Raw genomic sequence first — 27,299 nt, forward strand, 5'->3', positions numbered from 1 at the left:
CACTCAATTTTAATTATGTTATCTTTTATTATTTTACAATATATTTCAAAAAATGCTGTTACAGTTGCCTTAACTGCTCTATGAGACCTGGAGTCAAAGAATACTGGGAATTAGAACACACAGACATCAAGCTGCAACACCTACTTGTGCGGAACCATTGCTACCAAAGGGATGTCGTTTTTTAAATAAGCAGATGTGTGGCGAGGCAAAATAAAATACAAACTTGTTAAAACACAACAGTAAACTTTGTTTCCATGGCTATAGAAAGGAGGTGGTTTTGTTTTTTTTTTTTTTCCAACACATCTGGTCTGGCAGCAAGCTGTATTATGCATTTAAAGCAATACATGCCCTGAAAGCTTATATTTTCAGTTGTGCGTGTCACCTGAAATCAGAGCCTAGACACATGAAAAAGTATCGCTCTCAATACCCTCAACGCCCCTCCCTCCATAAGGTCACAATGTTCTTGAACTCAAGACTCTTGTTGGTGGAGTATTTTACAATCGTTTTTCTCCAGAGACACTAGATCTTTTAGTTTTCTTTAAAAGAGAAGCGATAGAAATGCAAGGAGACCCTCCAGGGTCCCAGTCTCACTTCACATTGTCCAAGTAGTAAAATAGCAGCTCTACACGTTGATGAAAAAAAAGTCTTCAATTTCTTCCTATGAGTTTTTCATCGTATCAGCATTAAGATTTATCTGGATTTAGTCGGGAGTTCCAAAAGAAAACTTTTAATTGCCAAATATTTCAGAAATTTAATAAAGCATTACATATATGTAATTAGCTCTTATCTACCAAAAATATATATATATGTATATATATTTATATTTATCTTACTTTCACCGAAGTCGTCTTTTTTTTTTCTGGCTGTTAACATGAGAAACAAGATTAAGTGGACGAATGCTGGCTTTATTTCTTTATAAGCAATAATTTGAGTCTTTTTTCTTTTCGTTTGATATGACTACATGTTCGTAATAGATTCACAAAAGGCAATACAAGGAATAGGCATCTGCCAAGCAATTCACGTTTTAAGGTTAGACTCTACCAAACACCACTGTGGCATTAGAGGCATTCCATTTTTGTTTTCCTTTTTCAAGTCTGTTAGTTCTTTACTACTATTTTTTTTTTCTAGCAGGGGATAGTGTGTAACCAAAGTAAGGCCTAAAGGCCATATACAGTCACTCCCAGAATTTGGGTGGACATAACTCTCAAGCACTGACGTAAACCCAACTGAAGAGCGGTCAACTAGAACCACATTTGGTCACATCCAAATAGTCTCCAGTAGCCCTGCTGATGTACGTGTTTCCTTCTCAACTGATTTCTGTGTTAATCTTATTAAAATTGTAACAAGTAAGACTGCCAAGTTTTTGTAGCGTTGTATTTTTAGGGGACTATTATGTTCAAATGAATATGCTTTAATTCACAGAATATCATTTGTAACGTCTCTTCTATAAACATGGTTGGCAAAATAAAAAAGGCACAAAAGGGGAATGATGAGACATGCTTTCAACTTTCAGTGACGAGTACCAAAGCAAGTCTCTTTCATGAAAAAAGGCAGAGAACAATGTTCAGTAATTCATGCATAACTTGAGCTAAAAAAAGCCACTTCTCTTCAGACAGGTCCTAAGGCTTCAGAAAGCAAGTTTCCCTAATCACGTGCTTCATGTCACATAAAAGGTAAAGCTGTACATGTGTATGTTTGGTTTAACAGTGGACCCATGTTTTTTAAAAAGTGAGGCAATTAAACAAAGGAAAACAAAGCCAAAATATCTTCATAAACAAAGCAACTCCACCTGCAGCCTCTGTCCTTTTTACCACTCAGTGGGTAGAATGTCCAGTAAAATGCGAAATGCAGCATACTCAATCATGTCGTCTAGAAACTTTTCATGATAACTTATTGCAAATTGCACTTGACAGTTCACCACAACAATGGAAAACTGGCCCCTTGTTTGTTCACACAGTCCTTGAGCCCCAAACTGAAGTCACCAGTAAAATGATCTGGATAGAAAGTTTGCAGCTGTGCTCAGCCAGCTAGCTCCACCCTCCGGGTGTGAGCCCACCCGGGACACTGCTTTGTCCTGCTCCTTCGTGGGACTCTCATCCTCAGGCAGGTAGTCGGGCAACTCTGTGTTCTGTTCTACCTCCACAGGTGTGTCTTGGAATGGGACCAGCATCTGATACACAGAACATGTTAAGAGTTATGACAAGGTCAACCTAACTGATACACAGGTACACGTCATAAGTTAAAAGTCAATTTTACTTCTCATCCTAGTCACCGTATTTATGCTCCGAGGCTATATTCCTTTCAAAAGTATCCCCTTACATGACGGTGGACCCAACTGTTGAGCAGGATGCAAAGCACAGAAAGGAGGAACTACACAGGGAAATTCTGACGCTTTTCTCCAGGGGCTCCAGGAATAAATGTTCAACCTTTTGTCTATTTAAAAATGACAAAAGCATCTGGCTGTTGGGGGCCCCGAAGGGCCACTGAACCCCCTCCTTTCTATGGGAACTCAAATGAGCTAAAGCCACATAGATTCCTTTTGGCTCTCACAAAGCTAGAGGAAACTGTAGCAAGAGGCAAAGATTTTCACTCTGCACACTTGCTCAATGGTGGGGTTGGGTCTTTACTTTCTGGATTGGCAACACTGAGGTTAGAAAGGATACGGAGGCAAGGAAACCACATATCCTTTATTTCCATATAAAATCAGCAAGACACCTCCGCCAAGAGCAAGGACAGACTCTGAAATCCACACGAGGGCTCTCTCTATTTCTAAAAGTGTTTACTGTTAATCAGGAAACCTCAGGGTAATCTCGCTCAGTCACATTCCTACACAGGCAGCTACAGGTCTAGAAACGCTAGCAACCTGCCAGCCAGCAGCAGTAGTCAGAGCTAGGCGTGAAGCAAACTGAAGGAAGCTTTACCTCCTCTCCACTTTCACTTTTCACGACTTGCTGAGCCTTCATAACCTTGGTTGATGCTATTGCCGATGCCAAGGCCTAGGCCAGGATAAAGAGAAGACAATTTTGAACACTGGCGTGTCTCCCTGTAACTGCAAGCGTACTCAGCCATTTAAAATACCAACCTCTGCCTTCAGATCTGAACGGATTCGCACCACACATCTTTGAACGGCCATTTGAAAAGTAAAACTAATGACGCCTTTAATTTTTAACAAAGCCTCTTCACAAAGATTTCGCCGAGACTGAAAAAGTAAAAGCAAACTGTGATTAGAATTGGCAAAACAATAAAGGTCAATTCAAACATCACTGAACCCATCATTATATCTGGGAGGAAGGATGGAGCAGGGGGCCAGGGGAAGCAAATGTCCCTATCTGAACTCTACAATCTCGTATCTGAAGGGACAGAAAGGCTTGTGCCTAGGCAAGTTTATTACAATTTGTAAGATCAACAAAATAGTTCCTGCTAGATTTTTTTCTAGCTTCGTCACTAATATTTAATCATTTTAATCAGAAGTAAATGAGTCAATGTTGATTGAAATCTTTAATCAAACAGAATGGAAGAATAATACAGAAAACAAGCTGAAAAGCAGAGGTTCCTCTAGCTCAAGGGTGGGTCCATTATGGTCCAACAGCTATTTTTGTAAATAAAATTTTATTGAACAAGCACCTGCACCTATCTGTTTACACACCATCTAAGTCTAGTCATGCTCTAGCAGAGTTACTAGTTGCAGCAGAGACCACATGGCCTGCAAAATCTCTATTTACTAACTGGCCCTTTAAAGAAAAGATCTGCTGACGCTGCTCTAGCTTAAAAGTCTCCAGGGACAAATTCCAACAGACTGAAGTGAGAATTGTGAACGGTCAGTGTCGGAGTCACTATTTTTTAAAGCACTTAGTATTTATAACCATCACTGCGTCCTTCATTTATGGCATTGTCCATGGTTACCACCGCATTCTCCAAGGTCATCAATATCCTCTTTTTGGTTCTCATTTCCCCGACAACACAACATAACACACACCCTTCAGTGCGTCTTTGACTCCTTAATAACACACTGCCCTGGCCGTCTACTTACACCGCTGAGTAGTTCATCTCCATCTCATTTTATCTCCAAGGTCCAGTGCTACAACTGAGTGATTTTCTTTCTACTTCATCCCTCAGTAGACTATTCCATCACTTAAGCCATCACTACCACGTAGAAGCAGACGTGCATCTCTAAACGTGATTTTATATATATAGGATTTTATTTTCATTTGTCTACAAACACATCCACTTGTGGATAACAAGCAGTCACCTCTAACACAAGATCCAAAAAGAAAATGGATTAAAAAGTAACTACAGTTTCTCTTCATCCCTCCCTGCACCTCCAGCCCGTACATCAAATCATCTCCTCTAAATTCTCCTGTTTCTGTACTGAGACCAAGCTCTGTTTTGGTACTTGAGAGGACAGGAACCTGCAAATGACTCCAAGTCTCTGGATCACAGCCTAAGAAGCAATGCCTTCAAATTATCTGATTCATTCTCCTCTTCTGTTGAATAAAGGCAGTCTTCAAACTTATTCCCACATCCTTCAAAACAACTCACATCTCTGTTTATCTCCCTACTTAAATCACTCTTTCGCTTCTGCATTTCAGCGCTCCTCAAGCAAGGATCTGAGATACAGTGGTGCGTGGCCACACACAGACCCACAGACGACTCCTGTAGCGCACTGCCCCTTCTGCAAAGCCCTTCAGGCAATGAATGCCAAAAGGGTGGGTGTTTATTTATTCCACGTATTCCACACATAGTAAACTTGAAAGTGAAGACAAGTTTGCATAGCACATATAGCTATGCAGAAAGTCAGGATACTACTGGTCTAAGCTGATGCTTTATTTTAAATGTGAGGAAAACAAAAAACAGAAATGTTAGGCAACTTGCCTGGTTTATCACAAGTAAAGAGTCTGACGCTAAATTTCAACTATGTGTGACAGCGAGAAACCAGATTCATGAGGCTAATTTGTCTTTATTTTACACAAATTAACACATCTGCCAGGGGTGGAGTTCAATTTGAAGATTTGATCTCAGGGACAGGCTATTTCCCTGGTAACCTTGAGATCTTCAACAGAGTAAACAGGATCAAGCATAAGCCACCAAGGATGAATAACCTCTTGATCGGGATGTAAGGTGACGATTAGGTTGTGAGAATCGTAAGCAGATCAAATTAGGAACTGGGCCAGGAGGTAGAAGGGGTAAAGCTAACTGTCTGCCAATGTTAGGAGAGAAGGGAGTGGAGTGGGGGGAGGGGGAGGGAGATGGAGGGAGGAGGGGGGAGGGGGGAGGAGGAGAGGGAGAGAACATGTACTCTTCCAGTATCCACTGGCTCACTCTCCTAAGTCTTTGCTGAAATGTCAGTTTCTCCAGGTTTTTTTGAACCCTCCTATTTTAAACTGTAACCTACCACCCCACCCCTCAGCAGTTCCTAGTTACCTTGCCTTTATTTTTCTCTACAAAACTTACCACTTCTAATATACCGTACAACTTGGCTTACTGACTTTCTCCTCCAACTGTGTGAGCTTAATGAGGTCAAACACAGGATTTACAAGAGCTTTTGCTTATTTTGGTCCCTGCTGTACCCTTGGTGCCTAAAATAGTGCCTGGTATGCACTATGCGCCAGGCTATGTCACCAAAAAATGTTAATATTACAGCACAGTTTTAGAGTTAACTTGCTTATATTTTATTTCCGATTTAAGCAATTACATTCTTAAGACATTTCGGCCTGTATTTTGTGTGTGTGCATTGTTGGGTTTTATTATTTGCTTTGTGCTCGATTTAAAAAGGAACTGTATTATTCTTATTCATTAACATTAAACAGATGGTACTTGTGACATTTTATGTATCTTAATGTCTTTCACTCAATCAATTTACATTTACCAAAACCTGCTTTCTAGAAACTTTTCAGACCTTGTGGCCCCAGTTTCAGTAAGATAGCTGTTGAGTTATTTGGCAATGCCGCGGATAACATGCATACAAAAAGTTTCCCCAACCCCTATTTACTGACTCCTAAACCCTGAGGCCCAATATTAAGAGCAAAGTAGAATGAGTTGAGAAAAACTACACTGTACTACTCTAGAAGACGGTACAAGTGTCATTACTGTCTCCTTAAACATTTGGTAGATGTAACTAAAAAACTGTGCTCTACACTGGAATTTGACACAACATTGTAAAATGACTATAACTCAATAAAAAAAAAGTTTAAAAAAAAATCTGGTAGAATTCACCTTGAAGGCATCTAAGCTAGAAATTGTCTTTATGGTAAGGTCTTTAACTACAAATTCAATTTCTTTGATAGATATAGAGCTATTCATTCAGGTTCCATTTCTTTTTGAGTGAGCTTTTGTGTCTTTCAAGAAATTTTCCTGTTTCATCTACATTATCAAATTTATTAGCATAAACTAATTTAAAATAGTCACTTATTTTCCTTTTAATATCTATATTAAAAATCTATAGAAATGTTCTCATTTCTGATACTGATAATTTGTGACTTCTCTCTTGTATTCTTGATCAATTTGGCTAGAGGTTTTTTAATTGATCATGTCAAAAGTCAGCTTTAGATTTCATTGATTTTTCTCTACTGCTTTTCATTTCATTGATTTATGCTTTTTATGTTTCTTCTCTTCCTTGGATTTAATTTGCTCTTCTTTTTCTAGTTTCTTAAGGTAGAGGTTGAAGTCATTGAGATCTCTTTCTTTTGTGTAAAAACATTTAGGCATTTGGTGTTAATGAATTCCCCTCTGAACACTGCTTTGCTGCTTCCCACAAATTCTGATAGTACATTTTCGTTTTTACTCAGTTCAAAATGCTTCCTAGTTTCTCCTTGACTTCTTCACTGACACATGGACTATTATTTAGACATGTGTTATTCTGTTTCCAAAGTACTTGAGGGATTTGTTACTCCTAATCTGCTGTTCGCTGTGCTCAGAGAACATACTCTGCATGGTCCTAATTCTTTTCAATTAAGAGTTGTTTTATGGGCCACAATATATTCCATCTTGGTAAATGTTTCATGTGCACATGAAAAGAATGAATATTATCTTGCTGCTGACTGCAGTATTCTATTAATATCAATTAGGTTAGGCTGGTTGTAAGCGTAATTTGAGTCTTCTATATCCCTTCTGATTTTCTGTATACTTGTTCTATTAATTGAGAGAGTGCGCTTTAAATCTCCAGCTCTGTGAATTTATTTCTCCTCGCGTTTCTGTCGGTTTTTGCTGCATACATTTTTAAGTTCCATAATTGGTGCATAAATATTTAAAATTGTTATGTCCTTTGATTAACTGACCTCTTTAGCACACGTGCCCCCCTTTATCAGTATAAAACACTGATACTGGGACTTATTCTTAAAGACTGTTCGCAGGTGACACTTAAGTAACTAGTTAACGTGGTTTCTCTTCCCCATGTTATGAACCATGTGTTTACAAAAGCCTTACCGTGTCATCAAGACCATCTATATGCAAAACCACTGTTTTGGCACGTTTGTTTGTGGTTCCCAGAAAAAACTGAGCTTTCCTTCGACGTGAATTCATTTCATTGAAACTATCACCATCTGCCATGTTAGAAGACTGAAGAATGTCATAGATTTCAGAGGCCAGCAGTTTTGTTTCTCCTGGAGTTGTAGTCCTTGAAAGGAAACATATAAGTTAATAAATGAGTCCTGTCACTTCTACTGAATCTGTAATTTTATTTCTCAACTTTGTAAAAACTTTGTTTTCTTCATTTTGATGCTTTGTTCAGTTTGAAAAAAGTATCAGTGAATCCCAGAATAATCAATAATGTAGAAAATCATGTAGTGCATAATAAAATCTTCTAATTTCATTTTAAACTTATGGTTCATTAATATTCAAAATCCATCACCAGAATGGTATAAAAGCACATTTAATAGAAATCATTAATTAATAAGAAATCAACTAAAAAGATCAGGATATAACATGTCCCCGGATTAATACTAACATTCAACACTCAATTTGACCTTGAAGAAAATACAACACATAAAAATCCAAAAGGAGGTGGGTGGGTATACCTCAGCGGTAGAGCACATGCTTAGCATGCACAAGGTCCTGGATTCAATCCCCAGTGCCTCCATTAAAAAAAAAAAGTTTAAAAAATTAAATTAAATTTTTAAAAAATCCAAAAGAAAACAAATTAGAAGAGAATCATTTACATTACTTATTTCAACAAAAGGATGTCTTAGTAAATTCAAACTGATCTTCTCAATTCACATTTTTTATATACCTTTTACAAAGTATGTATATATCATTAAACCACAACTCAAACGAAAGTTTTCCTTCTTAAACTTTTAAATCCTACTGTAGCTCCTCAAGTAAACATCTATTGTCAGGCTGCCCGACAGCACTTCTGGCATCAACAGAAATGCTCTGTCTCTGCACTGTCCACTCACATGGTTCCTGAGCACTTGAAATGTGGCAAGTGCAACTAAAGAAATGAATTTTATTTACTTTTAATTAACAGCCACACATGGAAGTGGGTACCATAACTGGAAGCACAGATGTAATGGTTCTTATCAGCTGAATAGCAGAGACAAAAGTACACAACTATAAGAAAATAATCCTCATATCACCTCTAACTGGGCTCAATTAAGTCCAAACCCTTTAGCGCACATTCAAGGCCTTTAAAATCTGTCCCCTTCAGCTTTACCAACATCAGCTCACTGTGCCCTTTTATGAATGCCTTTCCCTCAGTCAGAAGAGCTTCACCTAGACCACGTCCTTGAAGGCTCAGCTCAACCACCGTCTTCTCTATGAAGCCTCCACACCCCAACACCCCACTCCTCCCCTGCATTTAAAGCACTACGCTTGCACTTATACCATGGATCTTAACTTTCTATTTCTTTCTCTTCAAGAATAGGGATGTATTCTCGGTCCCTAACAAAATTTTTGGCAATCCATTTGTTTAATGAATGAGCAGAAATACTTCAATTTCTGATATTCGGACTGTACACATTCTAGCTCTACAGATCATCAATTCCAGGGGTGCTAATATGGCAATATTCTGGATCCCCAATTTACTATACCGAGTGTTTTTCTGGGCTACTGTTGACGACAGAGATCAATTACTTTTGAATGATTTTGGCTTTGCAGGAAGCTACCAAAAAGACTGTTTTTTTAGGAGATGTCTCAGCACTTTTCTGAGAGCTGTATTATAGTTTATTAAAAAGGTCACTGCAATTCTGAGATATTTTAAATACTAGCCAACCACAAGCTGTAAGAAGCATGAGGACACTGGCAGGAGGTATTCATGAATTAAAGAGGGAAAAAATAGTCTCTGTTACCCTTCTCTACCATGAGTATTGTTTTTAGATATCTGCATCAGATAAAAGAATGATCACAACACATAACAGGAGATTCAACTAATGACCTTCTCATAATAATTTTTAAAACACACACTCTTTCAGAACTTTTTAATGTGCTTCCTAACCAACCAGCAGCGACAAGAGTCATTAAAAGACTGTAACATCATATTATCATCTTCCTGTTCTGCAGAATAAGAACTGTAAGACTAGTTCTTAATAACCAAATAGGACTACTAACCCCTTTGAGAATCTGGTTTAAAATTACAGACTGTATCACAGGAAAAATGCAAATTAAAAACTTTTCCAAATCGATTTGTGAGTTTATCACGTGCTCACCCAAACCAGCCATCTTATCTCAACCTCAAGGAACACAGACAGTTTAAATCTTTTTTGGAAACTGATCTAGAACTGGAGGGGACAGGAGAATGGCAATGCAGCAATTCTATCCCATGTTTGAAAAAATGCAACTGAACAGTAACTGCTGGCAAGAGTACAATTGATACCATCTGAAAAAATTAATAGTGATTAAAAACACACAAAAATATCTACACTTTTTGACTGAGAAATTCTTCCATTAAAACTTAAAAAAATAATCCATGAAATAAAAGTAATCTAAACTATAAAAATTGCCTTTTATGCAGTTAGGCAATGAAGTTTTAGAACAGTACCGTCCAATGTAACTTTCCTGAGATGACAGAAACGTAGCCACCAGCCACATGACTACTGAACACATGGAATATGGCTAAAGTGACTGAGAATCGGGTTTTGGTTTTTTTGGAGGTGAGTGAGGGCAGGTAATTAGGTTTATTTATTTATTTGTTTGTTTTTTAATGAAGGTACTGAGGATTGAACCCAGGATCTGCTAAGCATGCACTCTACCAGTGAGCTATAACCTCCCGTACTCAAAGGAGCTGGTTTTTAAATACAATTTTAATTATTTAAAACTTAAACTGCCACATGTGGCTAATGACTACCATACTGGACAGAGTTTCAGGGAGAAAGGAAGACTGCTTCCGCTGTCAGCTTCCTTAAGCTAGCTTTCCTTTTCCTGATTGTTGCTCCTACTCTTCTGACAAACCATTTCTTTAGCACCCTTTCTGACTGAGGTCCTGCAAAAGAAATTAGCTCCACAAAAAAACCATCTGAGTGACAATTTCTGTAATTCTCCCAAGATGGTACAGAGCTAGACTGATGGCATATGAGCTAGATGGTATAGAGCTATTCTCCCCAGATTCCCAGGGCAGAAGAAAATCAGTGTAGCTGATGGATTCCTCAGGGCTTCTGGACTTAATTCTCTCATAAACCTGTTCTGGTGGTTTCCATATTAGTAGCAACATACTAAGGAGAGAAACTATCATTTACTCATAAGAACAATCTGCAAAGGTGATACAAACACAGTTAACAATTTTACCTGTGTAGCTCCAGAGGCCAATCACACTAACTTTCAATTACAAAGTTGCAGATTTACAACAAAAACTATACCTTATCTATGGAGTCACAAAGGCTACATCTACTTAGATAAACAAAGCAATTACAGACCACAAACTGGCAAAAATGGTTATAGAAAATAAATACTCCCACTACCGCTATTTTTCACTCCCTTTATTTCATAGTTTCAAAGCTTCCTCATTTTCATACACTAATAAATTCCTTTCTGGAAGATTTTCAATCTTTATCTACTTAAAACCAAAAGATTCTAAAAGAATAAAATAATCAAATCAACATGACAGTCTCACTATTATTCTAAGCATGTTCTTCCGGTATATCTTGTAGAACTAATTTTATTGCTGCCCCTCCTACGAAACAGTTAAGGGAATACCTCTAACTTATAGTCACAGATGTCTCTTAAAACTAAGTAAAATTCTGTCTCAGGCAAAATGAAATTTGCAAAAGCGTTTAAACAAAAATGAATTAAAACAAAGTTTCTTCTTGACCTGGGCACTATATGAAGTATCACAAATATCTCTGCATAATTGCTGTTCAACAAATTATAAATGATTTCCTTATTTTTAAAAAATGCTTTGAAAACCAAAAAGAAAAACCCAAGATTAAAAAAAAAAGAAAAAAAAAAAGAAACTTACTGTTCAAATACTGTGATTCAAAACATTTAAGTACAAAAAGTCTACAGTTACATGGTACATTTGGCCATAAATGTAAGAAAGACTGCATAATTAAACCAGTATTAATTGCTCTAATCTTCTTAGGCAAGTGAAAATTGAAAGAGCTGATTAGTGTCCTGGATTTAGTTCAGTCTTTAAAATCTGACACCTGAAAAAAAGACTATCTTGAAAAGCTCCTTCATCTAAGTAACTGGAATTTACTCTCAGTAATTTACTATTCAATAATGAAGTATATTGATTCCTCACCATTTTTTCTAATTAGTTATGTATATTGAAAACGTTCAAAATGTTATTCATAAAATACAACTAAAGGTGAGCTCTGATCTTTATTATATATCAAAAATAATTTTAATTTTGAATATATTTCCTTATTGGTCATAAACACCAATTCACTCTAATTCTAGATGCTGCTAATAACATTTTATATTGCCCATAAAAGCCAATTAAGACTTCCATATACTTCATGGAAGCAATGAATATACCATTTTATTGTTGAAGACTTGCTATGGTCTTTTGAAGAACTGCACAACTTTTCCCTTAGGAGTTGGTTTTGCATTTTTTCCTCTGTGCTGTTCACTAAGAAAAAAATGTTCTTGTAACATTTATGCAATCCAGAAAATCATCCCTTATCTTTTAATGTAAAAAAAAATCCTAGAGAAAGGTTCCAAGAAGGAAGTCAACAGCTCTGTTTAGGGAACAATGAAGTCCAAGGCAGGGAAACTATGATCCTTGAGCAAAAGCCCATTCATTTACACATCATCTGCGGCTGCTTTGACCCACAAGGGCAGAGCTGAGTATTGCAACAGAGATGATAAGCCCAGTAAAGCCTAAAATAATTACTACTTGGCTTTTTATTCTATAAGAGAAATTTGCCAATCTCTGTTCTAAAAAAAAAAAGTACAAAAAAGAACCCCCATAAAAATCAAGGCAAAATGTAGCAGCATTTTCAAGAATCACAAGAGAACAAAAAGGTGAACCAGGATGGTCCAGTTGTCCTTTAACTATCAAAATTATAGAAAAAGAGTTTTAAACATGAAAGAACTCAAGGAGTATTTGAAGCTTACTTGAGCAACTTCAACCAACAAAGAAATGATTGGGAAAGCTTTAGCAAAAGGACTAATGATAAGCATTTTATATATCTTACTGTAGATCTAAATTTAAAATAAAGGTGGGAAAGAGAATGGAAGAATATATAAATGTTCTGACAAAGTAGACATAATGCAACTTAAAAAAAGAAAGGAAAAGGGAGAAGAGGAAAGTAGAAAAAGTCAATGACCACGGAACACATAATAGGTGGGAGTCAAAAGATTACCATTAACAAGATTATACTGTATAGCACAGGGAAACATATACGAGATCTTGTGGTAGTTCACAGCGAAAAAAAATGTGACTAATGAATATATGTATGTTCATGTATAACTGAAAAATTGTGCTCTGCACTGGAATTTGACACAACACTGTAAAATGACTATAATTCAACAAAAAAGTTTAAAAGAAGATTACCATTAAAATAAGCAAGATAGTGAAAGTTTAAATAAGAGAACAGACAACTTAGAACCTTTTTTAAAGTATAAATACAAAGGCAACTACTAAGACAAATCTAAGTATCAGAAGAAATTTTCAAAATAAAACAGCATGCAGAGAAACACAACTACTGTAACATGATGTACCCGGTAACTATAACAAAAAAGAGTTAAGATGAAATATATCAGTAACAGCAGTAAATATAAATGGACCTAGCTCATCAATTAAAAGAAAAAGTTTTTCAACCAGACTCACAAAGCAAGACACAATTAAGACAAAGTGATTCAGGAATAAAGGAATGGGGAAAAAAAGAAAGGAATGGGCAAAGGTAGGCCAAATAGAAACAGCCTATACTGACATCAAGCAAAGGAGAATTCCAGTCCCAACTCTGAACATTAAACATGACAAAGGACATTTTTTAACACCTAAAATACATAATTCACAATACCTATATATAAGTTATGAATACATATGTACCAAACAACACGTGTGGAGAGGGAATGATAAAGCAAATACTGATAAAGTTCAAATATTAAAACAAACAGTAAAATGTTAACATTTGGGGACTACAGGTACAGGTATCTTGGTACTATTATGCTGTCTGTACCACTTTTCTGACAGTCTGATTTCATGTCAATCTAAAGTTTAAGTATATGTATGTATAAGCACATATTTAAATGAAAAGATAAATGGCATTATGGATTTTTATATTTTCTAGTCTTTATAAATAAACCACAATAAGATTTTAAAATATTTAAAAAAAAAAAACAAAGGAACACAAAAAAGGCATAAAGAAATGAAGCACACTTTCACTCAAGATTTTAGCAAGAAGAATAGACCACCATTACTATGGCACTGTTTCAAAATCTAGAATTTTAGGAAGTTCTCCAAATGAAATGAGATATTTTAAAGTTGAGATGCCACGTTTTATTAAAGTGGCTTTTATTTATAGCATACTTCATGTTAGATATTCACAAGTGCTTTTATGAACTGCATCTTGTATCAGAAGTATTACTTCTGAAATACCAATTAACAAATGTCCTAAACTTGATTTAAATGTTCCCCTAAATTGACATTCTGAAAATTCTCTTCGCAGAGGGATCCAGGACTAAAAATAAAGTGTAAAAAGGTTCTAACCTCTAATGACAAGTGTTTATTTATGGAAGAGAATAAAATTAGAACACAATACCAGATTCATTTTGAGTGACAGAGACCTTAAATTTCTCTCCACAGTTAAAGAACTGAAAGTAACAGTGACTTTGAAGTCAATCCAATTGTCAATCTGTGAGCACCAATTTGACGTAAACACAAGTCAAACCTGCTGCTGAATAACATGTTAAAATCTCAGCAAAATTCTGTACAAAACATAATTTGGTGAATAAAGGGCAAATATTTTAGTACACAGAAACTTCCCTGTTTTCCCCTCTGCTTCTCATGTTAAGAATAACCTCTACTCTCCCTACCTACTTCTGCCTCTTGGTTTCCCCTTGGATCACTCTAATCAATAAAGCAGCGTCCCTCCACACAGATTATCTTTGTTCTGTGGGTCTTTCCCAGGTATAGGAAGATCCTTCTGCTTCCTCCTTAGTTGCACGGTTCCATAGAATCATAGCTAAGTCTCTTCCTAACTCAGTACTCCTAAACAGAGAGAAATGATCTGAATCCCACGGTGACTGCCCGACTGTCATGGGGCAGCCACATCACTGAAAACCATTAAGATATATAACAGATCTCTTGTGCTACGTACGGCTCACCAAGATGACCTGTATAAGAATGGGATGACTATTAGTCCATAAACTACTTAATTTGGAATAGTGATAAATCAGTTATCTGTATCTGGCAACACAGATGTCAAAGTACAAAACAGTATCTTAAGAATATATGTTTACAGTGTCAAAACCATTATGCATATAGAAAACCCTGCTCTATGATAAAAACTTTTCATTTTGATTTTTAATACAGGTACCCAAAAGAAACAAGTACATGAGGAGAAAATAAAAATGCCAGAGCAATCCAATTTCCTAAAAAAGAAAATCATGTCCAAGCCATGAGACATTCACAACACAAAGTTAAACATGCTGAACCAAGACCCGACTCTAATACTTCATTGTCTTAACGTTTATAAGCCAAAACACAGTTTTATTAACCTGCTAACATTCAAATACACTGATAAACTTCTAGGATGATTATTTTGGTAAACAGAGGTGACTTTTTAAAAAGCTTGAAAGGCAACCTTCAAATCTGAGATCTCTAATAGCCAAATGAGCTGAAAAACGTATATAAAAATAATTATACCCTATCTCTACTTTTGAGAGGGTGATAGGACCAAACTATAACGGAGTATGCAATGAATGTACAACTGTTTTTACTACTGGAAGCACCAGTAATGATAGCCACATTGTCCTAAAGATATACGTTATTTGAATTAAAAAGATAAGCCTCTCATGGCAGCCACGGAGATACACTGCTTATCTCCCTCTAAGAAAGACACTTGCCCTTCGGCTGCAGCAAGTATAGTAGCACAGCCACCAGCAGTAGTGGCTCTGAGATCTATTGCACCATTCAGTCCTTCACTCCAAGGCCTGGCTCTTCCCCAGCAGACCCCAGCCAACGACTGAGCAGTGGGGGCACTAGGGCCGGGCCACTTCTGCCCAATGCCTGTCTCATCTACAAAGTAACCCTTGCTATGGAGCTCCCCCCTTGAACTGGTTACCTATTTGTACTGTAATCTGAGACTCTCCTGGCCCCACCCAGTTACCAGACCTGCACTGTAGCCTAAAGACGGTGATCCATTCCTGCTTCATTCCCCTGTCTATACAGACCTTACCTCACAATAAACCTCTTCCATTTATAACTCTATCTCAGGATCTCCTTTCCAGATGCTATTGCAAGATAACACAACACTTCTCTTACAAAGATACAAGTAGTCTACCTACTATTCTGCAGAGGTATCACTCGCTCACAGATACATATATATACACCACAACCTTAGCCAACCAAGCTAAGAAACTGTTTCATAGGTTCAACCTATAGTACCTCTAAAACTCGCTCCAAATCTTTAAAGTTCAGATTTGAAGTATATTTAAATATATCAACGTTAATTTTTCATCTTATTTCTTACATTTAAAAAATTTTACCACCTATTTTCAGCTTCAATAACCATACCTATCAAAGGAATACACAATCTTAAGTTCATCATATTAATAAAATACCATGCTTAATTTATTATTATCCATATTATGCTTAAACCTTTCAGTGTTTCAAAAAAAACTAACATGGCAGTTAAAAATACTCAGTTATATGGCATTAAAGCACACTAGGAACAAGAATAATGCAACCTTTCATTTTGTACAACACTTTAGAATTTACAGAGCATTTCTACACATTATTACCCCATTGAATTCCCAAGCACTTTGAAGATGTTACTGCAGGCTGACAGATAAGGAAACTGAGGGTCAAAGAGATCATATGTCTCAAGTCATAACCAGAACCCAAATTTTTATTAATGGAATTCACCTCAAACCATAAGCAATGATTAACACGATGACGGCAGTCAACCTTTTCTGTTATTTGTTCCTAGCTTGTCATTATCAAAGACCAAGGCACCATAAACTACCTTATCAGGTAGCTGACTCAATGAGAACAAATATTTAAGTAATCTTTCAAAAATAAGATTAATAAAACAAAATTTATCTAGAAGCCAAGAACACTAAGAAAATAATATTCTGCCTTGGAAGTCAGTTTAGATGATTCTCTACTGATACAATTTAACTTAAAATGTGAATTACAGAACTTTTCTGAGCACTCAAGCCAAAGAAACTAAGTTTTAAAAATCAAATTAAACGCTAACTTATTATAGATTTAAAGGCAGTCATGTCTTGCTTGAGATCAAGATACAAAGTAACATAAAACCTCAGAAAGCATTAGCTTTTTTGCTTCCAGACACAGTGGAAATATCAAAACACTTAATCTTCCATTTCAAGTCTTCTACAAGGAAATCAGCAAGGTCCAAGAAAGGGGCAATACCTGACACCCCCAGAGGCAACACAGCTGAAGGACTACAGACAAGAAACCTGGCCTCTCTGTATTTTTCTCATCCATAAAACTGTTATCTGTCAAACCCAAATCAAAAAGTTGTAAATAACAGGATGAAATGACAGATAGGCAAATCTTAGTAAAATGAAAGGTATAATTAAAAACCACCCATTTGCTAAAATTCAAATTAAATAGCTCTACATCTCTTAAGACACCTCTCAATGGTGCTCAGGAAAACATCACCAAAAGTTCTTTTTTGTCATGATACTGGTCAAGGTTCTTTTGAGTAAGATTTTAAGATCCTGAGATGAAGTAATGAAGAATTCTGTACTACACTATAATATTGCATATTTTCAAATGTCACATGTGTTGCTCGGCTAGCAAGTCAATTCACATACACTTAACAAAACTTCATTTAAGTTGGGATTTTTCTTTTTAAAAATATTATTCGTAAGTAGAACGTTTATCAACATTTAAAATAAAATTTGAACACTTTCAGAAGGACTACTATTAATATTAAAAAATAATCAGAACACTGACCATCAGAATATTTCTGGACATAATAACCCACAGAAGTATGACTTTATATTAGAATACAAATCTCAGCAAAATTTTGTATTAACCAGTGAACATTTAACAAGATCCATTTTTCTATTCCATTAGGAAACACCATCTATCGTACTTACTTCTGTATGACATTTTGCAAGCTTAACATCATACCCAGTTCTCCTTTCATCTTTTCTCTGTTAGCACGGCATTCTGCCAAGTATCGAAGAGCCTACAGCAAAAACAATATAGGTTAACTCGTATGTCTAGATGATTCAAAATTATACCTGCTACTAACTTACTGCAGGAGGAAAAAGAGTGAAACATTGGTTTTTGTTTTTAGAATCATTTGGTTTTGAAGTGTTTAGAAACTCTTCTTTAAGTGTGACCATCAAATCAGTCCTCTAGGGGAGAAAAATAATCCAAGCTGAAGTAGCTGAATCTGGTCTTTGAAATGAAGGTTCCTAACTTATCTGCAAGGTCAGAATTAGGTTGTTCTGATTCTATTTTCATCATTTCATCTTGTCAAGAATACGAGGAACTGCATTCCTGATTTATTAATTTCAGGGAGTAGTCCCAATAGCCACCATTTCCCTAGGTGCTTTTTACATATTAATTAAAATAAACTGCTGAGGGGACAAAACATACTACCACCTTATGGAATTAACAGTTTAAAGTTTTACAATTTATCTTTAAAATATCTTTTTTTTTTATTGCTGAAAAGCAAAAGATGAACTCACTCTCACAAATTTCTATTTTGTGAATCTAACTTTTCTAGGGTGCTTTTCTCTTAAGATTTAAAGTACATTTTTGCAAGTATTTGCTTCATATGCTGATTCTTAGGGATTTCATTAGCTGTTCCATAGACCTCCTGTACCATGAGACAGAGCTCTCATCCTTCACTGAAGACTATTCATACCTGATTTGCAGGGGAATACCTCTGGGAATTACACCACCCAGAACCATCTCAGGCCACTGACCTTCATGTTGTCTACTGGTCCTCTATACTACGTTCCCAAAGTGCCAGCTCATTACATGAAATCACAAATTCAACAACCTGTCTCTGACTACAATCTCCTACCCTTTCTGTAACCACTACCTTAATTTTTACTTCAGTCCACAGAGGATTCACTGCCAAGGGAACTGCCTTCCCTCCATAAAAAACTAACAAACAGGACAACATTTATTAAACACGCTGGACAAGAGGCTGGACTGGAATCCCTGGAGAAGAGAAACAATGAGGCAGACCCGACAACTGCCCCATCCCACTGCTCTGGAGGCGGCTCCAGACTGCAGCACGGGGAGGGAAGGCCAGCAAAGCCCAGTGGTCTTGCTGAGCTGGAGAGGCAGAGATCAGAGTTGGGGAGGTTAGGGTGGTACAGAGTAAGTCCATATTTGGTCTTTGTCCATGTCCTGGCACAGAGCTCCTAAAACTTTTGGAATTTTCTGATAGGAGTTTCTTTTGTTCTCTACAAGGCGGTTCTTTGGATCGCCCTTGGATGAGTTTATGTCAAATAAGTGAGTTAGGTTAGGGCCCCTAGATAGCCTCAGGAAGGGGCTAGTCACTAGAAAGACCAAATGACCAGAGGGTGGGAACTTTCAGCCCCACCCACTGACCTGGGTGGGTCGAGGGGCTGGAGACAGAGCTCTGTAAAAATTCAACAAGGAGATACAGTTTCTGACTTGATGAATACATTCACGTGCCATAGGGTGGCACACCCCAACTCCACAGGGATAGAAGTTCCTGTACTCAGGACCCTTCTAGATCTTGCCCTATGTACCTACCTGTTCATTTGTATCCTTTGTAAGAAAAACAAACAAACAAACTGGTAAATGCAAGAAAAGTGGCTTCCTGAGTTCTGAAGCCACTCTAGTAAATTATCAAACTGAGGGGGAGTCAAATGGATCACCCAATTTATAGCTGCTTAGTTAGAAATCCAGGTGACCTGATACTTGCAACTAGCCTTTGAAGTGAAGACAGTCTTGTGGGACTCATGAGCCTTAAACCTGGGGAATGTGATACTTAACTCTGAGTGGTTAGCGTCAGAATTGAATTGCTGAACACCCAGCTGGTGTTCACAGAGGATCAGAGAACTGGCTGGTGTCAGAAAACACCCCAGGCAGCTAGAATTTGCGGAGCAGAGTAACAGAGGAGGGATCTGCACAGCAAGGGATCGTTTGTGTCTCCCCAGCCAGAAGTGAAAAGATCTCATAACGCAGGAGGAATCAGGGTGAATCCCCAGCAGAGCATCCCCTTAGTAGTGGTGATATCACAGAACACAGGCTGCTTTGGAGTCACTCTACAAAGCCTAAATGCAAGTCTTGAAAAAATCAAACTGATCCCAAGTAACCTACCTACAAGCAAGAACAGGCTGAAGAATACTTGTAAGGATACCAAAAAATCCAAACCCCAAACCACAAAATCTGTCTGGCATCTGATTAAAAGTGGCCAGGCATGGAAAGCAGCAGGAAAATATGACCCATAATCAGGAAGGAAAAAGGTCAATAGAAATAGACCAAGACATGACAGAGGTGAAATTAGAAAACAAGAACACAAAAACAGCTATTATAAATACATTCCACATGTTCAAGGACGAGTAGGAAAACATAACAAGGAGGCGGGGAAGAAATGGAAGACATTAAAAAGACCCAAATGTAACTTCTAGAGAATAAAAACGTAATGTCTAAAATGAAAAGCACACTGGGGAGGATTAATAGCAGATTAGATACTACAGAAAAGAAGATCAGTGAACTTTAAAATGTAGCAACAGAAACTACTCAAAATTCAGAATTGAGAAGGAGGGGAAAAAAACTTAAAGAAAAAAAAAAAAAAAAGAACAGTGCAATAGTGACCTGTGGGACAACGTGAGCCTAACACACACATAACTGGAGTCTCAGGAGAGGAGTGCGAATGAGGGAAAAAAAGTTGAAAAAATAATGCATGACAGTTTCCCCAAAGTGATGAAAACTACAGGTCCAAGATCCAATAAATTCCAAGCAAAACAAGAACAAACAAAAACACAGCACAAAGAAAGCCATCCATATCAAGCACATAACAATCACTTGCTGAAAACCAGTGATTAAGTCACAAAAATAGCAGGAAAAAGGCTTAAATGTTATATAGAGAGGAACAAAGATAAGAACCACAGCAGTCTTACTAGAAATAATCTGAGCCAGACAGCGAAACAACACTTTGTAACGCACCAGGCAAAAAAGCCACCAGCAAACCGGCATTACAGAAAAGTGTTAAAGTTCTTCAGGCAGAAAATAAAAGACACCATTAGAAACATGAATCTGTGCTAAGAAGTGAAGAACACCAGAAAAGGTAAATGTGACAGTAAATATAAAGTACACTTGATTTTTAAAATTTTAATCTTTTAAAAGATAATTGTTTAGAGCAAAAAAATACTGTAGATTTTTTACATATAAGTAAAACGTATGACAAAAAATAGCACAAAGGATGGGAGGATATGGAAATATAACGCTGTATGATTCTTACATTATATGTGAAGCATGTGATTTACTTAAAAGTAGACTGTGACAAGTTAAACCTAGAGCAACTGCTAAAAAATTAAAAACAAAAAGGTTTCTTTCTTCTTATCCTTGTTGCAATTCTCACTGAAGTAGGACCCAAACTAGGGGCCATGCAAATTCTCCCATTTGTTACTACCAGTCACTCACATTAGTGTCGGTTCTGCCTATCAAACTTCATTCTGTGAAGGGTAACATAGGAAATCTGCATTACGTAGTTTGATTTTCAAAAAGGAAAAAAAGCCTGTATTATTTTTCTGTATGAACTTGTGAAATTAGACTAAATGAGAAATGATCATGGGTCCTTAAGTAAAGGACAATGAGTTTTAAATTTTCTATTACATTAATTTTCATTTAAACTCTGTTATGAAAATTTTAGAAGACACAAAGTATACAAAGTGTGTGGTCACCCCATGTACCCACCATTCAGCTTCAACAATTCGGTAATTGTTGGCAATCTCGCTTCATCCATCTCCCCTGCCGCTAACCACACTGGAGCACTTACAGCAAATCTCAAGAGGACGTATAATTCCATTTGTAAATACTTCAGCACAACCCTAAGAAATTAATGGGTCTTTCTAGTTAACTTAATGATAATACTATTAGAATACTATGCAAAAGCAATTATGGTTTTTTAATACCTACTGTCCAGTCTATATTTATTTCAAGCTATCTAAAAATGTATTTTCGGCTGATTTGTTCAAATCAGGATTCAAATCAGTTCCACATATTACACCTGGTTTGATATCTCTTAAGTCTCTTAGTCTATAATAGTTACTGCTACTCTCCTACACCTCAACTGCTTTTTTTTTTTTAATGAAATTTATTGTTCACAGACCTGAATTATTTGTCCTCCAGAAATGATCACTTTCTGGATTTGCCTGACTGTCTGGTATTATTCTTTAACATGTTTCTCTAGTCCCCTCATTTCCAATATGGTAGTTCCTTCTGCATTAGTTATGATCCTGTATATGTTCTCTTTTCCTTTCCGTCTTATATTAAAACGAGTGCCATGCCCATCTACTGATGAATGGATAGGCAGAATACGGCACAGCCATGCAATGGACTGTCATTCACCTGTAAAGGGGAATGCAGTACCTTGCAGCTACTGTGTGGATGAACCTTGAAAGCATTATGCTCAGTGAAAAAAGTCACAAAGACCACGTATTATATGATTTTATTTATTAAAGATCTATAGGCACTTTTGCTGGCATAGGCAAATATAAAGAGACAGAAAGTCATGGCTGCTTAGGGAAGGCGGGTGGGGACTGAGGAGAAATAGGGAAAGAGCAGTTTCTTGCTGAGGTAATGGAAGTGTTCTAGAATTGACTGTGGTGATGGTTGCACGACTCTGTAAACATACTAAAATCCACTGAATTGCATACTTTAGGTAAATTATATGGTACACGATTTACATCTGAATAAAGCTGTTACAAAACAAAACAGTAAGTGCCTCTTTAATGTGAGTGTTTTTCTGTACTGTTATGATTTAACCCTTAAGATTTCTTTTTAAGTGAAAAAAGGAAGTTGCAGAACATTCCACACACATGGTATCCTATGATTTGTGTCAAAAAATAAAAATACAGTGTGCTACCACTTGTGTAAAAGGACTCTACACATACATATATGTTTGCACATACAAAAATACATCCAAACTTTTCATTAATTCCTCTACAGTTACTTTTAACTTTTTACCATGTCATCTAGTACTTTTTCAAATTCTCCTTTACTGCAAAATTATAACACCAAGACTGAGATTCCTAAAGGCAACTTACCAGCAAAGCTGAGTGGACAACAGGGGGGTTGGGATGGTCCATAAATAAAATAAGGCCGGGCAGACATCCCTGATCCTGGACGATGGCTCTTCGATTTAATGGATCTGCTGCCAGATCCCGCAGCTGGTTCACCACCGAGAGTGCATCAGGTTCTTCATTCATGGTGGAGGAGGAGGAATTCATCTTCTATGCCACACACATGAACAAAAGCTTCTTAAATTCTGTAGAAAGGTTTTGTAAAATTAGTTCTAAGCTGCTGAGGTATGTTATGGCATTTGTTAAATAATCAGAATTATAACACCTTCAGAAAAAAACAGATGAATCTAAATCACACAGAAACTTAAGAATTGGCAATTCCAGTTTAAGAAAAGTAAAATGAACATGAGAAGCTGACTTTAAAAAAAAAAGTTATTTATGTGTGCAGTGTTTAAAGAACATATGCCATCTTCATTATTCCAACAAGTTCCTTTTTAGCAATACATATTTTAACACTAAAGTCACAATAAACAAGAGCTTTACAGTTTACGCTTATAACCTTTGCTACACTTCTCAACCTGCAACGCTGCCAATGCTCCTTTCCGCTAGAACATTTCTGGAGCCTAAGACAAGTGCCTCAGAGAAAATGGCTAGCTGACAGCTTTTTTCTTATTCTTCAGTGAACAAAACCCAGTCTACTGGGTTTACAAAAGATAAAATCCCCTTAGAAAAAGGAGGGAGTCAAAGAAGGTTATGAACAAAGAAGCCAAGAAGGGTATCTTGCCCTGTGCCTCAGGCCAGTGAAGTCTGGGAGATCAGGGTGAATCTGAATGGAATCTAAGCACACCTGCCCCCGGAGTGTGTCACACTCAGAAGAATGAAACAGAACCTGAGGTGAGGAATTCATCTGGCAGCTAAGCAAACAGTCACAGAGAAGTTAAGTAACTTGCCCCAGGTGACAAAAGGTAGTTAGTATAGAACTGGGCTAAAACCTTATTTACTATCTCCTAAACTGGTCAGCAGTCTTTACACTTCCCATATCTTCCTTTTAAATTCAGCACACTCTTTTCCCATAAAAGCAAGATATTTTAGAAAATGTAACACGATAAACATATACAAAAGCCAAAATACAAAATATCAAGGAACAATCCTCATATAGGCATAAAGTTAAAAACAGTAACTCCATTTAACCAAATTACACATTATATTTCTTCTCAGAAGAATGTAAAGGTGTAAATACTTTCCTCAAATTAATGAGTTAGTTTAACGCTAATTACAGAAACAATGCTAACTGGGGGAGGAGGGCTGGGAACACAATTATTCTGTAACTCTAGAAAGGCTATTCAAGTTATTGGAGGGGTGGGGGAAAGTAATTAAGCAGAAATGGCTTCCCCATGTATTGAAATACACAAAGATACAGAGAGTAAAGCAGTGGTGGTGGGTGGTGGGGCAGTGGCTGAGAGATACTTCTCCCAGGAAAGTTGTTTATACATTAGTTTAAGAAAGCAGGCTCTCAGTGAGTCAAACCCAGGCTCCACCACTTGGCAAATGTGATTTTAGGCAGATAACTTAAACTCTTGGTCTTAGATTCTTCATCTATAAAATGGGACGAATCATAGCAGCTATCAAATGGATATTACCTGCCAAATACTATCGTGTTAAAGCCTCATTTTCTCTTGAGTCCTTTATTTCGCATTTGCTTGAAAATTCAAAAATTTTTAAGTATTTTATCTGGGTTTTTTTCCACAGCTGTTGTGAGTTAAGATCCTTTGCAGTGGTTTTTAATTGCTTATAAGTTATATCAATACCATTTCTTGAATAATCTTACTATTTTCCATTGATGTTTGACTCCATGTAACTTACAACTGTTACTGAGCATTTACAATGCGCCAAGTACACTAAGCCTTTTACATGTATTAATGGATAGTATTTGGCATGGAAGTTTCTCAAAATGAAAACAGTTACTTAGGCAACTTAAAAAAGGATTTAAAAAAAAAAGCAATAGACTGCACAGAGAGAAGATTAAAGGGTTTGGGGGCAAGTTGCCTCTTAGGTACAACATCCTCAATATCCCTGTTTACAAACCAGCTTACTCATGAGCTTTTTATGCGCTATCACCAGCACAAATCCTATCCAAAAGTGGAATCTGCAGAACCAATCACTGGCCCAAAGGCCCAAGAATAGAGTTGCATTTAAGAACTAAATATCATAGATGACAGTCTTTTGCACACAATACTGGCCTTGGATCTGGAGAGCTCCATTCTCATCTAAGGAGTACTTAGAAAACTTAGTAGGAATGAGTCTGGAAAAGTTATGGCCTTTCCTGTTTCTTTGAGGTGAACCAAAGGCAAGAGTTAAAACTTCCAACCTTACCAGTCCACTGACTAGGAGCAGGCTCAAATTAGGATCTGCCAGGAAAAAGTAGAGAATAACATAAGGTATACCTTTTAATTTCTCTTTTATTTAGCTTAATGTGGACAAATAAATCATTATAAGACCATGAACGCACCCCAAACTCTAACAAGAACTCTGGTCACCTAAGGAATCTTTTATAAAAAAAAAAAAAAGCCAGCAGGCCGGGTGAGGCCTGAGAGTCTCACTGCCAACAAGCTCCCAGGTGAGGTCTATCTATGCCGCTGGTCAGGGAACCACTTTGGGAAGCTAGGAGTTCGCTGATGTGAGGCACCTGTATAATTAGGCAGCTGCCTGAAAGATGTTCTTTCAGCCAAGATTTACCACTCAACTTAAAGAATTATTTAGCTCTTACATGCAGAATTAAATATAACATAAATACACAGAGCCGCAGAAATTACACACTCAAAACCTAAATTCACACCCAGTTAAGCGAGTTTTTAAAAAGTAACGTTAAGCATTGACACCAGACCTGGCTTTCCCTTTACTAGCAACTAACTGTAACTCTTTGAGAAGTTGGGTTACCTCCTTTGAGCCTCAGTTTCCTCTCATAACAATCCTGAGGGGTTGTCAGGATCAAAGAAAATAAAAACTTGAGATGGTGTTAAGACTACCAGCAACTATCAAACAAGAACAATACCTGAGACAGTGGGGACTCCTATTCGGCCAGGTGTTGGGGTACACTGCACTACCCTCAGACATCAGTTCACTACCACGAAAGGAGGTGCTACATGCACGAACGCCCCCAAGAACAGTTTTTAAAATACAGAGACGTGAACACTGGCCTCGCCTGAATGAAGCCAAACACAACCATGTCCTCCTCTTAATAGACACGCAGGTGCACAAAACTAATAGTTAACAAAGAACAACCTGGAGAGAAGAAAGGAGATGACAGCCATCAGTAATTCTAGGGTTCGTAAAAATCGGAAGTGCAGAGGATAGGGGGTAAATGAACAAAGCGAACATTTTCACAGGTCACAGGGGAGCAAGGCGCTTTAAAACGCCGGAGGGGAAGCACTGCTGGGTCCTGAGAAGACAGGCAGAGCGCCCCCGCTCAGGCCGACTCGCCGACTGGGTGCCGGGGCCGCTTTCTGTGGCCTTCCCGGCTCCACCGCTTTGTCTGCCGCCCCGGGACCCTACATACCGCTCCAGCGCTTTAGGAGTCCAGAGCCTGCCGCAGCATCAAGGCCACACCAACGAATGAGGTAGAGGGATCCTGGAGGCACGGAGCAGGTCCCTCCGTTCGGAGCCGCGGGCTCAGCGACGGCAAACGACCATACTGCCTCTAAGAGCCAGAGAACGAGGACGCTGGCGGGGAAAGACTCTACCGACTCTCCCCCGTGACCCAGGCGCATCCGCCGGTTCTGCCCTCCCATTGGCTGATACCATTCCAAAGCGAGGATAAGACATCCAATCCGCGAAGACCTTCTTAGACTAAAGCGTTCATTGGTGACCAAGAGAGATGCCCGAAGTATTGAACCAGAAGGCCCAATGAGAACCCAGGAAAACTGAATTGGCCCAAACGACTCTCCGTCCATTAAGCGCTGAGCCGTGGAACTTGATTCCAGCTGAGAAACTTCCCCGACTACAATTCCCAGCTTTCCCGCTCTGGAGGGACGCTTCCACTCCTACGTTCAGAAATTCGAATTGAACTCTTCGCTAGCAGCTCTCTCAGTTCCAATAGAGTAGTTTCGTGGTATTCGCTTCTGTGAGAACCTTAAAAACAATTTTTTTTTTTTGCAATTTTACTAAGAACATTAGCACTGTCTTCCGAGCAGCGCGAAGGTCGCAAAGTAGCTTTTTGTTTTAAATAGAAACTTCTTTTTGGAACGATTTTTTTTTTCCTTCTTGTAAAGGAAAGAGACGACCAGAGAGAATATTCTCCAGTTCGTGAAGAAGTATTTTAAAAATATCGTCTGCTTAGTTCATCAAAGTAAGTGTTTAAATAGTTGTTTTACCGACGACAGTCACTTAAGTTTTTGTTTTCTTTAGGTATAGATTTTTTTAAAAAATATTTGTCTAAATATAAGTGTAGTCTAAATCCCACAGGACAGCCTGAGAATACGCTTCTATTGTAT

General features: G+C 37.6%; 1 protein-coding gene across 1 annotated transcript; it reads right to left on the reverse strand.

Moving 5' to 3' along the window:
* Nucleotides 1-240: 240 nt before the first annotated feature.
* Nucleotides 241-26,560, reverse strand: ARMC1 (armadillo repeat containing 1). Its single transcript, XM_010986862.3, has 7 exons — nt 26,366-26,560; nt 22,834-23,054; nt 17,668-17,759; nt 7,423-7,612; nt 3,083-3,199; nt 2,922-2,996; nt 241-2,170 (listed from the first exon to the last, which is right to left on the reverse strand). The coding sequence occupies exons 2-7, from the start codon at nt 23,014-23,016 to the stop codon at nt 1,979-1,981; spliced, it is 849 nt and encodes a 282-aa protein (XP_010985164.1). The 5' UTR covers nt 23,017-23,054; nt 26,366-26,560; the 3' UTR covers nt 241-1,978.
* Nucleotides 26,561-27,299: the final 739 nt, after the last annotated feature.

The sequence above is a fragment of the Camelus dromedarius genome, chromosome 30 (assembly GCF_036321535.1).
Source record: "Camelus dromedarius isolate mCamDro1 chromosome 30, mCamDro1.pat, whole genome shotgun sequence".
Taxonomy (NCBI): Eukaryota; Metazoa; Chordata; class Mammalia; order Artiodactyla; family Camelidae; genus Camelus; species Camelus dromedarius.

Excerpts from the sequence above, each read along its gene's own strand:
- ARMC1 (XM_010986862.3), bottom strand. The coding sequence starts at position 23,016 with ATGAATTCCTCCTCCTCCACCATGAATGAAGAACCTGATGCACTCTCG. Across the intron at positions 3,200-7,422 it reads TAGATGGTCTTGATGACACG|TCTCGGCGAAATCTTTGTGA; the intron begins GTAAGGCTTTTG and ends TTACTTTTTCAG. Across the intron at positions 2,171-2,921 it reads AAAGTGAAAGTGGAGAGGAG|ATGCTGGTCCCATTCCAAGA; the intron begins GTAAAGCTTCCT and ends TCTGTGTATCAG.